Source organism: Erithacus rubecula (genome assembly GCF_903797595.1).
Source record: "Erithacus rubecula genome assembly, chromosome: Z".
Classification (NCBI taxonomy): domain Eukaryota; kingdom Metazoa; phylum Chordata; class Aves; order Passeriformes; family Muscicapidae; genus Erithacus; species Erithacus rubecula.
The window spans coordinates 5,122,442-5,139,112 of NC_136661.1; the positions used below are offsets into that span (position 1 = coordinate 5,122,442).

General features: G+C 35.5%; 1 protein-coding gene across 6 annotated transcripts in view; it reads left to right on the forward strand.

The window, feature by feature from the left end:
* Positions 1-16,671, forward strand: part of PTPRD (protein tyrosine phosphatase receptor type D) — a 353,173-nt gene that overhangs the window by 240,188 nt on the left and 96,314 nt on the right. For 3 of the 6 annotated variants that reach the window (XM_079329956.1, XM_079329959.1, XM_079329957.1), the window contains 5 exons: positions 124-241; positions 5,095-5,682; positions 6,114-6,214; positions 6,973-7,226; positions 11,760-11,850. In XM_079329956.1, coding sequence (XP_079186082.1) covers positions 124-241; positions 5,095-5,682; positions 6,114-6,214; positions 6,973-7,226; positions 11,760-11,850 — 1,152 coding nt within the window. The remainder of the gene's footprint in view (positions 1-123; positions 242-5,094; positions 5,683-6,113; positions 6,215-6,972; positions 7,227-11,759; positions 11,851-16,671) is intronic. The other 3 variants (XM_079329958.1, XM_079329960.1, XM_079329961.1) reach the window with 1 other exon arrangement.

The following is a 16,671-nucleotide window of genomic DNA, read 5'->3' on the forward strand; positions in this document are numbered from 1 at the left end:
GCTTGCCAATATCACTGCCAATAGCTCAAAAGTGTGATATAAACGGGGTTTCTAAAGTATTCTGCATTCTCCTGGCAAACTATTTTAAATTAATTGTCCTTATTTTATTTTGTTTCATCTTAGGAAATGATAATTTCTGGGCTTCAGCCTGAAACCACATACTCTTTCACTGTGACAGCCTATACAACTAAAGGTGACGGAGCACGCAGCAAACCCAAACTTGTGTCTACTACTGGTGCAGGTAATACTTATATACAAATTGAGCTCTAAATGAATCTGTTGACTTTTTCTGCTGCTGTTTTTTTGTTCCTGCTGTTTGGAAGTCTCTTGTTGTGTGAGAGGTGTTTCTAGGACATGAGATTTTTCTGTTTCAGTATTTGGACCTCATTTATTTAGATGAAACAGAACCAGTGACTCCCTTTGTCCCTTTCTTAGTTCCAGATGAGGTCACTTTATAGTTTTTAGTACCTCTTCCATTACCATTGGTGTCTTCTTTGAGAAGAAAAAATAGAAATTCAGAGCTGAGAAGGATATTTGAAAAATCTGTAAAGGGTTTTCATGATCTTTGTGAAAGTAGCAACACTGCTGCCTGCCAGTAAAAATGTTGAAAGAACCCATCTGTATAACATTCACAACTTATCTCAGAAGAAAGCAGAGAATTGGAAAACAGAATGAAACTCCATCCTGTGAAACCTTGAATTCCATATTGATTTAGGGGTAATTTAAGGAGCAAACTGGGGCAGAATACACCTTTCCACTGTGTTCAGTCTGTGTTTTATCTCAGGTGGTACTGAATGCTGGACATCTTGATTGCAAACCAATGCAGCAGCTAGCACAGATGGGATTAATCCAACGGCTTTTAGACAAGGAACAATTTTATTATTTTTTTAAAAGTGTGTCACTGTGGTACAGGTTAACTAATTGATGCCACCACACGTTTGGTATGACACTTACCTACAGGTGTTCACAATCTGTAGGTATTGTGTTCAGGGGGTTTGTAATGCAGCCATTAAGGATATTATATTACAATCACATGTAGCACCATTACGAGCTCTCTGAATAACAATGTGTTTTTTATGCTAATAGATAAAAACCAAAAAGCATATGTATTTGTATTTATAGTGATTGATTCAATTTTTAAAACAATCACTGAATGCAGAATCACATCTTATATTAGTAACAAAACCATATATATCCTTCTTTCATTAGATTGCTTGGAAAAGTGTCAGTCTTGGTGGTTAGATGCACAATGTTTCATTTCAGTTCTTAGGATACATTCTAGTCATTACTCTTGGCTATTGTTGAAACCTACTGTCTAACTTCTTATCTTTCCTGAATTCTCATACTCTGAGAAAACGATGATAAATATTTCCGGCATGTATCGGAAGTTGACTTAAGAAAAAGAGACCCTTAATCCATTACTCTTTTTTTAAGTTCAATTCCCAATTTAAACAAATACAATTATATAAATTATGATTTTATTAGTTCCTAGACATAAATATAAATTATGCAAATATGCTTGCAAAACTTAAAGTTTCACTGCATTTAGTTGTTATTGACTGTTCATGTGCCATTCCACCAAGATCTCTGATGCTTCTATTTTAATAAGACAGAACAAATTCCATGTCCCAAATAAACTTGACTGAAGAGCAATAGAGAATCAGAGGCATGTCTGTAATGCATATGTAATGCATATAGCACTGTTCTTGTAGTGTGCTTAACCCTGTGAACAAATAATGCTTTTTCCTGGGATTAACAGCTAGTTACTGTTTTGCTCCTTCATACAGCCCAGACTCTATGAAATCTCTTCACTTGGTGTTACAGCTTGCTGTATTTGGGCTGCTTTTGTAAGAAAAATTTGTATGCAGATTTTTGAAAAAAAGAGAAACTGGATATAGTCAGTACCAAGACTTCCTGCTCACTTTCTATGAGAATGCATCACACAAAGGAAGGAGTGAGGCAATAACACCAAAGGGTTGTTGGTCTGTAATGCAGTCTCCTATTCACTTGGAGTTTCCATTTGATTTTTTTTTTCCTAAAAAGGTGCTATTGGAATAGTACAACAAAAAAAATTAAGGATCTGACTTTCTAGTGTAACTTTTAAAGTTTGAATGAGATTGATTGTGATTATATTTGTAAAAGATATGAAAGGAGAATAATGTCTGAACATTTACCAGAGAAATGATCAGTAAGGTATTCAATGGTCCTGTTAGTGATACAAAAGCATAATTTACATTTTTATGCAGGAAAGATTTACCAAACATAAGTAAGCCTACAGTATAGTAACTCCGTTATTAGTACAGTCACTGAACACTCTTGATATTTTCTTTGAAGAATGTGCTTTTGTCTTTTGTTCAGTTTCCTCACTATTGAAATAAGATGGAATAAACTCTCTTACTGAGCATTTCTAAATCAAATTACTTTTTAAATTACTTGGGGCAGAGGTTACAAAATATATGGTATCAAGACCTTGATAAAAATGAAGACTTACTAGTCAGTGATATCGTACTTTTTTATGAAGATTTTAATCAGACCTTTATGTCACAGTTGTTGAAGAATCTCATAGGGCAATAGCTTGTCCATTGCTTATCATTTGCTCTCATACTAGACACCACTCTTGAAATACAGATTTCAGCTGAAAGAAGAAAGTTTATATTAAGGCAGTGGTGTACTATATAGCAGCTAACAGAAACAAATTATTTCAGATAATTTGGCAAAGGCAGCTTGCATGAGATTCTACTAGTAATAGATGGCAAGCCATTGCAGCAGTAATGTCTGTTAAAAGGGGTATGTGAGGGATTTCTTGCTATGTATTAATGGAAAAGGATTTCACGAGATCAGAGAATTTATTTTATTTTATGGACAATTTCACTTTTTCGAGGCTCTTGGAAATTCAGGTTATTATCAGAAATTTCTAGACAGAGCTATTTGGTGACACAACTGCATATATGACTGCACAGAATCCTGTCATTTGTCCTAAAAGACTGTAATATTCATAAGTAAATCATACTGAAAATAAGTATTGACTGAAAGCTGTCTGAAAATAAAAAGAAATTCATCTGCTTTGGCACATCAGATGGGCTTTATGGTATTAAAAACAAGTGACCATTATTATTTACTGGTTTAATCACAGATTATTTTATTTGATAAGTAAAGTTTGTTAATCCCCTGCTTCTGGTCAAGAGCAAATATTAGTTTCTTCCTTTCTCTGTAGTTACCACAGAGGTTAAAATGTAGTTCTAATGGTGAAGTCTGCGACAAGAACAACAACAAAAAAAATTAATTACAAAAATAATTTAGTTATACCTTCCAGTAATGTCTCCTCTAGGAAGCTGAAGGAGTATTGCTGTTTTTAGGTAAACTGTTCTTTCCTCTGCTAAACTGGTGCTAGTAATAGTTAGAATGCAGAGAAAAATATGGCCTGCAAAAGGCCTTCACAGCCTTCTGTTTGTTCCATAAAGACTTCTAGTTATCAATGAGGAAAAGTCAGAACTGATCAGAGAGATACTCTTTACACAGCAGAAAACACTCTCAAGATTCCACAATAATGGTGCCAGGTGAACTCAACATTTCACTTTAAAGATATTTGGAAAGTTTTTTTAAAACCTACCTATAATTCTTATGCAATTAGAAGCAATGTCATGACTTATGACAGACGTAATGAGGAAAGGCCTTGCTATTTGTAGAGTTTTCTCCAAGATATGCCATTCTTCCCTCCTTATTCCTAATTCTTTATGGAAAGGTAGTTAGACCTTATTACAATAACAATCTAAATTGCAGGGTGCCTGAGAACTAAGATATGTAATAAAATCTATTGAAGTGTTTAAATACAGGAACTAAAGCTTACAGTGAAGCAGTTACATTCACATGGAAAGGCTTCAAATGCAGATTAAATTAATTAGTCTTTGTTGAAAACTGTGTTGTCATTGCAGTATTGTTCCCAAAACTACTCTGGTCTCTGGACCTGTCAGGTATTAGTATAGAAGGAGCAACAAATTTCTAAACAGTTTTGGGTATGTTTCATTATCAAATAAATCACTGTAATAGAAATAGAATTTTTTTAAATAGAAGTATTAATGAAAATATAAACAAAATGTATACAAATGAATGTGAATAAATTAAAATTAATTAATCTATTAAATAGAAGTAATAAATGAGAATTCATATTGAGATTCTAAAAATGTACACTATATAAATTGTATGATGGTATTTCTGGCTTGATCAGGACTGATTCAGTCCTCTCTGGACTGATTCAATTAAATTCCTCCTCAATGTCTGTATCACACTTGCAGTCTGAACTTCTTTAAAAGACCAATCACCAGTTTGGACTAATGGGTGCCAATTAAGATTTTGCCTGCATGTAGTGTATAGCTTAAGAAGAGCTACCAATTTAGCCTCCTTCAAAAGAAATCTAGTTCATGTGCGTGAAAACCACACTGAAAAAGAAATCATATGTGATAAGCCTGGTAGAAAATATTAAATTCCAAACTGCACTTCATTCCCACACTGAAGCAGTGGAGGCAGAAGTGATTTGTGAATGGAAACTAGAATGACAGAGCTCTAGTCATGTGAGGTTATGATTTTTGAGGGCAAGGTTGTTCTGACTGCTACCACATTTTAACTATTAATGGTAAAAGTTTCGTTCAACTTGCGTAGAAAGTTTTTATTTCTTCATGAATCATTTTCCTATTTACAAAAAATGTGTCTTGGATTAAATACATGAAAACTTATGACTGTACTTTTGGTTTGCAAACAAGGATTTGTGAGACAGAACTATTCATAAGATGTTTGTTGGAAGCTTTACTTCTTGATTTGTGTTCCTAGATCCTGTACCTCTGAATGTGCTCTGTATTTAGAAATAATGGTAAGGGAAGAAGACAAGAAAGCAGTATATGTCTCTACTGTTGCAGTTCCTTATACTGCATGACTAAATAATGCAGGAGCCCAGACACTATTTCCTCATTAGGACAGTAATACCTGGAGCTAAGAGTGAGGAAAGAGAAAACATATCCCTATTCCTGCTAAAGCTAGCCTCAAGAATTGTATGTTCCATGGTGTTTATATGTGTCCTCTTCAAATAACATTGTGCTACAGTTCCAGGCAAACCTCGGCTTGTGATTAGCCACACACAGATGAACACGGCTCTAATTCAGTGGCATCCTCCTGTGGAAACTTTTGGCCCGCTGCAGGGTTACCGCCTGAAGTTTGGTCGCAAAGACACGGATACAGTGACGACCATGGAGTTCTCAGAGAAGGAAGATCACTTCACGGCCACAGACATTCACAAAGGAGCTTCTTATGTCTTCAGGCTCTCAGCTAGAAATAAAGTGGGCTTTGGGGAGGAGATGGTTAAAGAGATTTCTGTTCCTGAAGAGGTACCCAGTGGATTTCCCCAAAATCTCCACTCGGAAAGCTCTACTTCTACATCAGTCCAATTAACTTGGCAGATGCCACTCTTGGCAGAAAGAAATGGCATTATCACCAAATATACCATCTTGTACAGAGATATCAATGTTGCTTACCAGCCAGTTGAGCTCCCTGTTGTTCCTGCTGATACAACTATGACACTTTCTGGCTTAAAACCAGATACCACTTACGATGTAAAAGTACGTGCCCACACAAGCAAAGGGCCTGGTCCATATAGTCCAAGTGTCCAGTTCAGGACACTACCCGTGGATCAAGGTAGGATTTGTCTGCTTATGGCGTTGACCTTTAAAGGAGTATCGGTCTTTGGATATCAGTGTTTTTGAAGGTATAAATAAAACTGACCAGCCCATTCATAAAAATAGGTTCATCAAACACGAAAGGTAAAGTATATAAATCTTAATATGTTTTGGATGCCTTAGAATTCAGTTGTCCCTTGCCAAGCAAGTTCTGGCTAACTTCCTCACAATAATTTCAGGTAAGGAAAAATGTGCGTATTGGGTTGTCACTAGATAAGAGTGAAAGCAAGTTTAATTGTGATATTTAAATATGAACAAACAGGTAGGAGAATTGAATCCTTGTTGGTTTTTGACCTAAATGGAGGGCTAACACTTTCCAAGTGGCAGTGGAAATATGGCAAGATCTGAACTCCAAGATGTTGTTTATATACATTGTTTCTTTTTTTCCAGCAGTGTTTGCAAAAAATTTTCATGTTAAAGCAGTAATGAAGACTTCTGTTTTGCTGTCCTGGGAAATTCCAGAAAACTACAATTCAGCTTTGCCTTTCAAAGTAAGTTACTTTCCATTTGTACACGACAAAATAACAGAAAGTAGATAATGCATTTACTTGACTGAGTAGCTTACTGAACATGTATCATGAATATGTATTGGGGGTATCATTGTTTCTAAGATTACTAATTTTTCATTCACTGCTACACTATTTTAAAGAAAGCAGTGAAAGAATTTTTTTTCCTTTTTTTCTAGTCCTTTCAATAGTAAATGCAGTTGAGTACCATTTTGGGTTTTGTCTCCTCAATGCACAGCAGCACATTTTTGATTTGCAGCTCTTTTACTCCACTGGCTATAGCTTTATCCAGATTCAGAGACTCAGTGTAACCTGCAGTCTGCCTGGAATTTCTTCTGCTTCATTCTTAATAACTTGTGTCATCTGAGGAAGTGGCAAGTGAGGAACATTGTTTTAGAAACTAAATGGTACAAAAACCTTTCTAAATAAGGAGTCTGAATGAAAAAGTCACATCGTTTTTAACAAGAGTATCTTGCTGTAAATTCTGGGTTCAAGAAAAGCTGCTTGCTTTGAAAAAGTGAAATTTGATTTCATGAGTGTTTGCATTGCTTTACGTTAATGTAGTACTTTTTTCCCCAAAAGTGAGACATTTACTTGCAGTAGTGAATTCAGTTTTACACTCTTTTACACTGCAAAATGCCCAAATAAATTTAAATTTATAGCTTGGTTGATTCCTGAATTCAGTGTGACAGCATAATTTGCCTTCTCCTAGTAACCAAAACTACCTTTGTGTGTTAACTTAGATCCTCTATGATGATGGGAAAATGGAGGTTGATGGACGTGCTACTCAAAAGCTGATCACAAACTTGAAGCCAGAGACATCATATTCCTTTGTCCTGACAAACAGAGGGAATAGTGCTGGGGGTCTTCAGCACAGAGTAACTGCAAAGACTGCGCCAGACGTGCTTCGCACAAAGCCAGTCTTCATCGGAAAGACCAACTTAGATGGCATGATAACTGTGGAACTTCCAGAAGTACCCTCAAACGAGAATATAAAGTGAGTGAATGAATGACATACCATTGTTTTTAACTCCAGAGAGATTGTCATCCTACCTCTTGATGGCAGATCATGGCTTTATTCTTCATAACAGATCAGAGACTCCAGTACTCTGCAGTAGTATTTGACCTAATATCAATGCAATATTTGATACAGTAAACTGGGAGGTACTGTTGACTCTTTCAAGAGGCAGGAAGCCTTACAGAGGGATATAGATAGATTGGAATACTGTGCAATCATGAAAACACTGGGCATGAAAATTAAAAACAAATGTCAAGTTCTGTTGTGAAGGTCCTTGAGTGCATCCGACAGAGGGCAGGAAAGCTGCTGGAAGGACTGAAAGGAATGTACTATAAGAAGCTGCTAAGGGCTTTGAGCTTGTCTAGTTTGGAGAAAAGAAGACTAAGGGCTGACCTCCTTGCTCTCTGCAGCTTCATGAGGAGGCGAAGTGAAGAGGGAGCTGCTGATCTTTTCTTCCTGAGATCCATTTATAGAACACAAGGCAGTGCCTCAGAGCTGCATCAGGGATGGTTCTCATGTATTAGGAAGCATTTGTTTTCTATGAGTGTTTTCAAACTGGAAGAGACTTCCTAGTCAGGTTCTTAATATCCCAAGCATGTCAGTGTTTAAGACTGACATATTAATTAATTTTTAATTTTTGGTCAGCCTTGAAGTGTTGAGGTAATAAGAATAGATGATCTCTGTATGTCAGTTCCAACTAAAAGGGTTAAGTTTGTCACATAACCATGTATGAAAGACTTGTATGGAGACTGATTTGCAGATTTTTCTCAGAGTACTTTTGGGTTTCATCATGGACTGCAAAATGAGGGATGCATTTATGTTATATTTTGACCAATATATCATCTAAGAAAAAAATGGTTACACTGCTGTAGCTCCATGAAGTACTCAGACTCAGTCACTTAAAAATTATATGGAGTTTTAAAGAACTGGTACTGTACTTAAATTAATTCAGGTTAATTAATTCTGATAGTTTTTATCAGTCTGAATATACCTTGTCCTCTCCACTGGTCTCAGAAAGAAAACCAGAGATTTTATTAAAAGAAAGTTGGCAGTTTTCTAGATGTTACATAGCATTTGGAAGGGAAAAGGTGGACTGGAAATTTAAACAACAGAAAGAGGACTACAGACCTGAGAGCACATGGTCACCAGGGATTAGAAAGGTTAGACAAAAAAGATTTGCCAGAAAAACATGAAGCATGATACAATCAATAAGTGTTATTGCTCTGCTTATAGTGATTCTTGTTGATCTGTAAGGTTCCCATATGTAGTGTAAAGGAAATGGGGAGGAAAACGAGCCAGTCAACTCCCTACTGGATTTTTACAGCTTTCTAGAAAGCTGCCCCCTTTTTCATTACTGACTGAAGATTTTGAGGCAGGTAAGGTCAAGAAATAAATGACTTTGAAACATTAAAAAGATGAAAAACTGAAAAATGTAGTCATTATCATTAGATTGAGTAAGATGCAGTTAGTAACAAATGCGAGAAGGAATGAAGATGGAATGAGTCAAAAAAGATTTATGAGACAGAGCATTTACAGAGAAAAAAATATGCAGGATAGCATATCAAACAGTAGCAGAAGATAGCACTGGAATAAAAGACAATTCCCTTATTTTTATATAGGTTAAAAAAGTTTAAGGGGCTAAGTATCATCAGAAAAGGTACATTAAATCTAGAGGGTCCAATTGCCAATTTTGCAAATAGTGTATTTCCTACTTGTACATCTACTTTGTAAAAATATTTGATGAGGCTTGGTAAAGTAAAACACACCAACAAAGATTGACTTGACCCTTGGAGCAAGCATTCCAAGGCAGCTACATACTGAACAGAAAATCTGACCTCATGCTCGCTAGAAGGAGTAAGGTTATTTTGCATTAGTCTTTGTATGGGAGGAACAATTTCATGTATTGGTTGTGTTGACATTTTTAGACATGCTGCTCCTCTATTGGTACATGATATGCTCAGGATTGTCCCCAGCTTACAATGAAGTACTGAGAATTTTTCAATACTACTAATTACACAGAAAGTAAAACAGGTAATGGTTTGCTCTAATGCAGTATAGGTAATGAGATTGAGGGTAATGTTATAAAAGCTTTTGTAATATTTGTAGTTAAAGATGGTAATATTTGGCAGTGTTTGATGGTGATACAGCATAGAAATTGGTGCAGAGCTCCCCTTATCATTAGTAAAATGTTTCTCTTTTGCTCATCTCAAGGGAGCAAGTTCTTAATTTTTCTTTTAGTATTTTGGGCTATTTCCAAAGCAATTTTTATGTGTAAAGGACAGTTCATAGTTTTCTGAATCTCTTGCATCTTTGAAAAGTCTGAAGTAAAAGCAGAGTTTTGTGGAAGATTTTAGGCTCACAAATACTCAGTAGATAGAACAATACCTGAATAAACACTTCATGGCTCACCCTCCTGCCTCCCGTCTCCCCTAGAAAAAAAAAAATCCACCTGAAAACGAATAAGCAAATAATGAAGTAAACTATAAAACATGATTTTCAGGAGATGCTGCTTTAGCTAAAAATTACAGAACTTTGTTATCTTTCACAATTTCCAGCACTGCATATTGGTGTGAAGATTTTAATTTTTTTGCCTACTATTGATCTACTTATTCTTTCAGTTTAAAATAGCCTGTGTGTGCTGAAAATCTTTGTAGATTTTCAAAGTTATGAGAAGGAGACTTTCATGAAGGAAGTGAAAAAGAGCGTGAAAGTTATATTTATGTGCTAGATGTTCCTTGATTGAAAAGAAAAAGGTATGAACATTCCATAAGCTTAAAAAATAAAAATATGAAGAAAAAGAAAAGGATAAATATGGATATTTGATGTTTGAAAGACAAAGAGGAGCAAGTTTTCATTTATTTTCATCTTGTTTCTTAGGCATCTGTTAAAGAAAGGATGTGATGGTTGTTACTGTATGCATTAATAAGTGTTCACTGGGATTTGCTATTCAAAGTATTTTTAATAGACCAGTGCAGGTTTAAAGTCTGCGTTGAACTATCCTTACAGTTTTGCATCTTTTAAAAATATGATTTATAATATTGTCACTATGAGAATGAATGCCACAGATGTTTTTTTTAAATACTGTAATACAGCAAGTGGACACTGATTAAAATTCTGTGGGCAACACTTCTTTCCAGCACTCCTGTTGGAGCTCAGCATTTCCAAAGAAAACTTATCAAGTTTCTTAACACAAGAATTAATGAATACATGTACTTTCTACAGGAGCTGAAAATCTTGAGTTTTGATGCATTTCTTTTATGAGAAAGAGCTGTAAATAAAAAGAGATTATTAAAATGGATCAATGGCTTGCACTGGTATGGTAAAAAAGATAATTTATATAGTTGGCTTAAACTGAGATGGTTTTTAGCCAATTGTAAGGCAGCTTCTTTTCTGTAGACTCTTTTTTGTTAATTACTTAGGATTTTTGGCTGCATTGCATGAGTAAAATTAATAGTTTTGCAGAAGATTGAATAGGTTGTAAAAAAAACAGTGGAAGAGGACATGGCCCATGAGACACTAAAATTATCTTCCATAATGAGACCCAGAAACACCTTAATAAGCTTTTGTTACTAAAAACAAAGAAAACCAGTTTATTTTCCTCACCCCTGAGGTGGGGTGTACTTGACTTTTTGACAAGTGTGTTTATCAAGAAGATGTATATTTTACTACCCTGCATGTCCTGCTGTTTGGATTCTACTGCTTCTTCTCTCACAATAATGTGAAGTTATGGATCTGCCTGACACATATCCAGGCTTTGTGAAGTAGGCAATGAAAGTACCAGATCTCCATCATACTAGAAATATAATTTACTAGTCTCCATGGGTGGAGAGGAAGAAAATATTTTTAGGAAAATATTTCTGAGGAAAACTGATACATGTAATTTGCAAATTCTGCATATAAAGAGAGTATGTATCAAGCCCACTTACCTATGACTGTGAACAGAATATTTACATAGATAAAGCTAATGGCATTTGATTGTCAAAAGGAGAGTGCAGTATAAAATGGATGCAGTGTATGTCATGTTTGCTTCCTTTTCTCTTTATTATTATATTGGCATTAAAAATAAATTTTGTTAACCTCCTGTTCTGATTACACATTAAAACAGGGGAAGATAGGTAGGTAATTGAGATTTAAATATATGGTAATATATTTCAGTTTAGGGCTTCGGGGTTTTTTTCTCAGTGTGATGGTGGCAGGGCACAAATAACCTATGGCTCTTGTATTTCATGTTGGCATTTTAGTACATTGTAATTAAAGTTTTTTATAAATATTTATATGTTTACATGAAAAGGCAGGTGATTGGTGACATTTGTTTGTCAAATGCCTTACAATTGCTGTTATTTCAAGAGTGTGAACATTTAGAGCTATGTTTGGAAGGCAATAACATATTAGTGTGAAGATTATTCTCAACATACCACTTTTCTCTTTAAGCTTCTCTAAACAGACCGACTCTATCAATTTTTCTATTTATTTTCATTCAACTTCACTTTTGTCCAACTCTTTCATTTACAGAGGCTATTACATAGTTATTGTGCCTTTGAAGAGGTCTCGTGGAAAGTTTATCAAGCCCTGGGAGAGTCCAGATGAAATGGAACTAGATGAGGTACTGTAAATGGTTTGGGGGTTTTTTCCTCTCTTTTATTAAAGAAGCAATCTTGCTAGTTTTAGGTAATTAGCTCACCAGTTTTAAAAGTTTTGCTTGTCAGGATACTTTATGTTTATGTTTGTATTAGCCTGTGGAGGCTAAAACAAAAATTCAGATTTCTTAAATGAGAAGACAGTAAAGACATTAAGTTGCAACAAAGAACACAAAATGTCTGATATTTGTTGACAGTAATATTTTATTCTTTTTCTTTTGTAAAGAGTGATGCAAAAGTGCAGGAGGTGAAATGACTTGTCAGCAAAAGCTTAATCACCAACAATATGAACTGTAATAAAGGTCTGGTTCATTAGATGTGTGTTTACTAAGTCTGTAGCAAATGCTAAATTGCGTTTTGCACCACAGTTTAACATTTGACCTTCTGGTGGTGTTTCTACCTGATTGTCCTATGCTGTAATACTTCTGATGAGACATAGCCTCCATTCCACCAACAGTTTGTGCTCAGGAATAAATGCATGAACAAGGAAGGAAGGAGCAACATTGTGTCATCATTTGAAACTATAAATGACGTTAATCTAAGGTGGGAATTACTTTCATTTTAGAAATAAGCCCAACAATGCTAGAAATCAATTCATTATGTTCTTGATATCATAATAATTCTGGAAAGTATGATTTTCACCCCCATTTTCTGTTTTACTGAAGGAGAGTATAATTCATGCGAACTCATCTTTCTTCCCTCAGTCTGTAAATTTGTATTAATGCTAATGTTTATGGTTTTAAAGCACTTTCAAGGGCCCTCAAGTATGGGAGACTTTTATAAAAGATAGGTGGTGGTAGTATTATTGTTCTCATTGTATCTGGCAACAGATACATTAGATGATATTCATATGCTGTGGTACTTTGTACATGTAGTGTCTCTAAAATTCAAAGACCAGAATCAGATATTTTTTTACTCCTGATACAGTGTTCTTCTGACTGAATCCCATTTATTTTTCTATTTTCTTTTTGTGGATTCAAGAGTTTTATGTTGCACAGATAACCTCACCATCTGCTTCCCCATAAAACAATTTCTGGGAAGTGATCGTCAGCAAGGAAGCATAAAGGTTCTTTTCTCTCCTGCCACTGACAAAATGGATACAAATTTCAAATTTTGAACTAAAATATAAGGAAAATAAAGATCTTCACCAAACCAAATGTGTTGTAGAATGCATTCAAAATATAAGCAGAATTATTTTAGTCCTTGTCACAACAACAGGCAAATCCTTAATCAGAATATTAGAAACAACTGTTCAGAGGAAGGCATGATGACTAATTGATTCAACCCTGTGTTTCTTCTTGAACAGTTTCATTTATGTGATCAACTCACTTCAATTAATTGCAGCAATGGGTTGCTTTGATCTATTAATTTCTTTCCTTTAACAGAGCTTAGGTTATAAATGCCATCAGCTCATGATCATAGTCATAGGTGACATCAAATGCAGTTAAAATGTAGAACAGTCATGTCCATACAGTAATGGAAACTGATTGAGTATTACCACTCACTTTTAACATCCAAAGACTGTAGTCACATTCAGCAGCATTAATAGATGAAAGGATAGGTGCCAGATGACATTGAACTTTCTGGCAATTAAATGCTATGGTTCCTGCTGATTCTCATAAGAAAGGGTCATTTTAATCATCCTGCAAGTTGTGTTGCCTTAATCTGTGTAACAGATTGATAAAGAGCATTTATTAATTCAAAAATACTTGTGTCAGGATGGGTTGTTTCTCACTTCTATCAATATAATCATTTTAGAGTTAATGGTGGAAGAAAAAAGACATGCATTGACTCGAAAAAGAAAATAATTTCTGATAAAGAACTAAATCCTTTGATATATCTTTTACAATTGCCACCAATACATATAGCAAGGACTGAGTAAAGAAAAACATGAAAAGCAGGTAACAACTGCATATATCATGCTAACTCATTCAGTTTCTGTTTCTTAAAATTCTGCTTTTCTTCCAGCTTTGGAAAGTGTGCATTTTATTAAGTATGCTATTCCTGACAAGCTTGTGAACACAGTGCCACAATAAATACATTCCGAAAAAAAAATAGCAACAACCCTCCCCCCCAAAAAATGCAAAAAAACCAGAAAACTAAATAACACTACCTCCCCCCAGAAAACCACTACTCACTGAGCAAATAATTCATGTTGGTCAAGAGAGGATACTTGTGCATATTTATATTTTTGGTATGATCTCAGATATGTTTCTGGTATCGGAAATCATTGGGGAATAGATATTTCGAAGAACTGAGTTCCAAATACTTTGCTTAGATTGTCAGAAGAAAACTATTTGCTAATAGCATAGCTCTGGAGTATAACTCCATTACGTAACTGAGCAGTCCAAAAATACTCTTCAGCCTTATTGCAGTTAGTCAATTCTCCTGTTCCTTGAAACTCAGCTCTGAAAGAAACTAAGACAGATGCCTAGTTTTAAAAGAGCAGATAATAAACTAGATGTTTGGTATCTGAAAAACAAAAACAGAGATACAGTTCTTTTTTACTAACTCTGGTTTTTTTTTAATTTTTGTGATGTCTAGTCACTTTAAAAACATTAAGCGAACAAATGAAACTAAAAAAAATTATGATTTGCTGTACTACCTAGTAGGATTACTTTAGATCTGTAAGCCGTAAAACCTAAGTAAAGGTTGCCATGTGCAGTCTTAAATGAGTTCAGTAATTTAATTGAAATCTGTGTATTGAGTACATTTAGAGATAGATGAGCAAATAATGATATTTGGCAACAACCCCATTTACATATGAAACTTGAATCAGGCTGGAGGTTCACCTGAGTTCTCTCCAGTCAAATGTTAGCAATGTTATAGACGAAGTTTTTATCTACACACAAACACAGTGAAGTTAACTGGCCTTAGGTGATGAATAACCACCTTTGCAAAGTTGAATTAATTTTATTTGCTTTAGGCTAATGAACTTTCGACATTCGTAGCCAAAACTCAGTTTCTGATCACTCTAATACTGTACTTCAGCATTGCATTTTCTTCCAATATATTCATTTTCTGTTACTATTTCAAATGCAAGAAATAATCAAGATCAACAATATTCTTTTCCTCTCAATCTTAATCTAATTTTGATTGAAGTACTCCTACAGTACTTTAACATTTTATTGTTAGTTATTTATGCTCTAAATTGTAAATATGGTGTATATCTGGAAACATGTGATAAAGCATTTAGTAGAGGCAGACACACAACTTTAGTTTAGTGGAAATGATACATGGAAGTATCAGTTACCTTCAGGGGTGGCACAAGCCATATACCTCTACTAGTGTTGTCTTGTTTGTGGCTCCTGACTTTAAGCTAGCATGCACTATTACTACCTCAATACATATCTTCATGTTTTGGCAGACCTCCAGATAGCCAGTGCTCAGCCCTCTGCATAGCCATTGTTATAAAATGTGGTATCATACAGGGACAAACTTTTCAGAGTGCTTCCCTCAGCAGTTCCTATAAGGGCTAATCTAACCTGGAACAAACTTTGATTATTCTCTGCCTCATGTTCTGCATTTAGTAACTCTACCCGGGGCATAGGAAGCTACCAACAGATGTGAGAGTCACCTTCAATAAAGTAACTAAATAGAAATCTCTTCAATATTATAGTTCTCTGCTGCCCTCATTTTTATACGACGCAGATTGACTCTAGCTGCTCATTAAACTGTTTAGGAAGAATGAAAGAGAAATATGGACTGCTGATTGGAATAGTGTCCTTGGCTAATGAATAATGATTTCTAGTCTCAAATTATGGCCAGTTCTTTTTTTGCTCAGGGGATCCATTGCACTGTACCAGCTTTTGTGTCATTGCATTGAAATTGATGGAGGTAAATGGATGTAAAATCTTTGTAACAGAGCATTAGAGCTGGAAAGCAGTTGACTGCATAGATCTCTGAAGGTATAACATCCAAATGCCCTCAATGTTAAGGAAGCCTGGATTCAAGTGGCCTAGCTTGCTTTCATATGTATCTGTGACCTGAAATTTAGTCAGTGAGAAGAGATATCAAAATATTTAGTATTAAAAGCTTCTTTCTGAGTAGCAGAATAAATATTAGATTGCTTTACAAGCATTGAAATTGTTAAATGTCTAATTGCAAAATACAAGATGCCATGAGGGGAAGGCAAAAAGATGTACTCACTAAGCTGTGCCCTAAAATAAGAGGGCATTAAAGATAGGGAAGAGCCTTGAGGGGAAGCCATATGTGGAGTGGCTGAGATCACTTGGTTTGTTCAGCCTGGAGGAGACTGAGGGGAGACCTCACTGCAGTCTACAACTTCCTCATAGGGGGAGGTGGAGGGGCAGACACTGATCTCTTCACTCTGTGGTGACAGTGACAGGACCCAAGAGAATGGCCCAAATTTGTGTAAGGGGAGGTTTCAGCTGGATATTAGAAAAAGGATCTTCACCCAGAGGGTGTTTGGGCACTGGAACAGGGTCCCCTGGGAAGTGGTCATAGAACCAGCATGACACAGAATTCAGTGTTCTCAGGGACACAGAATGACTCTTGGGACTGTCCTGTGCAGAGCCAGGACTTGGACTCAATGATCCTTGAGGGTTTCTTCCAACTCACTATTCTATGACTCTGTGATTCTCTGGAGAGCTTCCCTGACTAAACATGTACTTTGAAATTAATATATACAGTCAAGATCAGATTTTAGCATCTTTTTGTTTTAATCTCCCTCTCACTCTGGAAGCTTATCTCCTCCTCCTAGCAATGAGTTTTTTGCTAATTTACTGTATTAGAACTGTTAGTGTGCTGAAAAGACTGTGTGACCT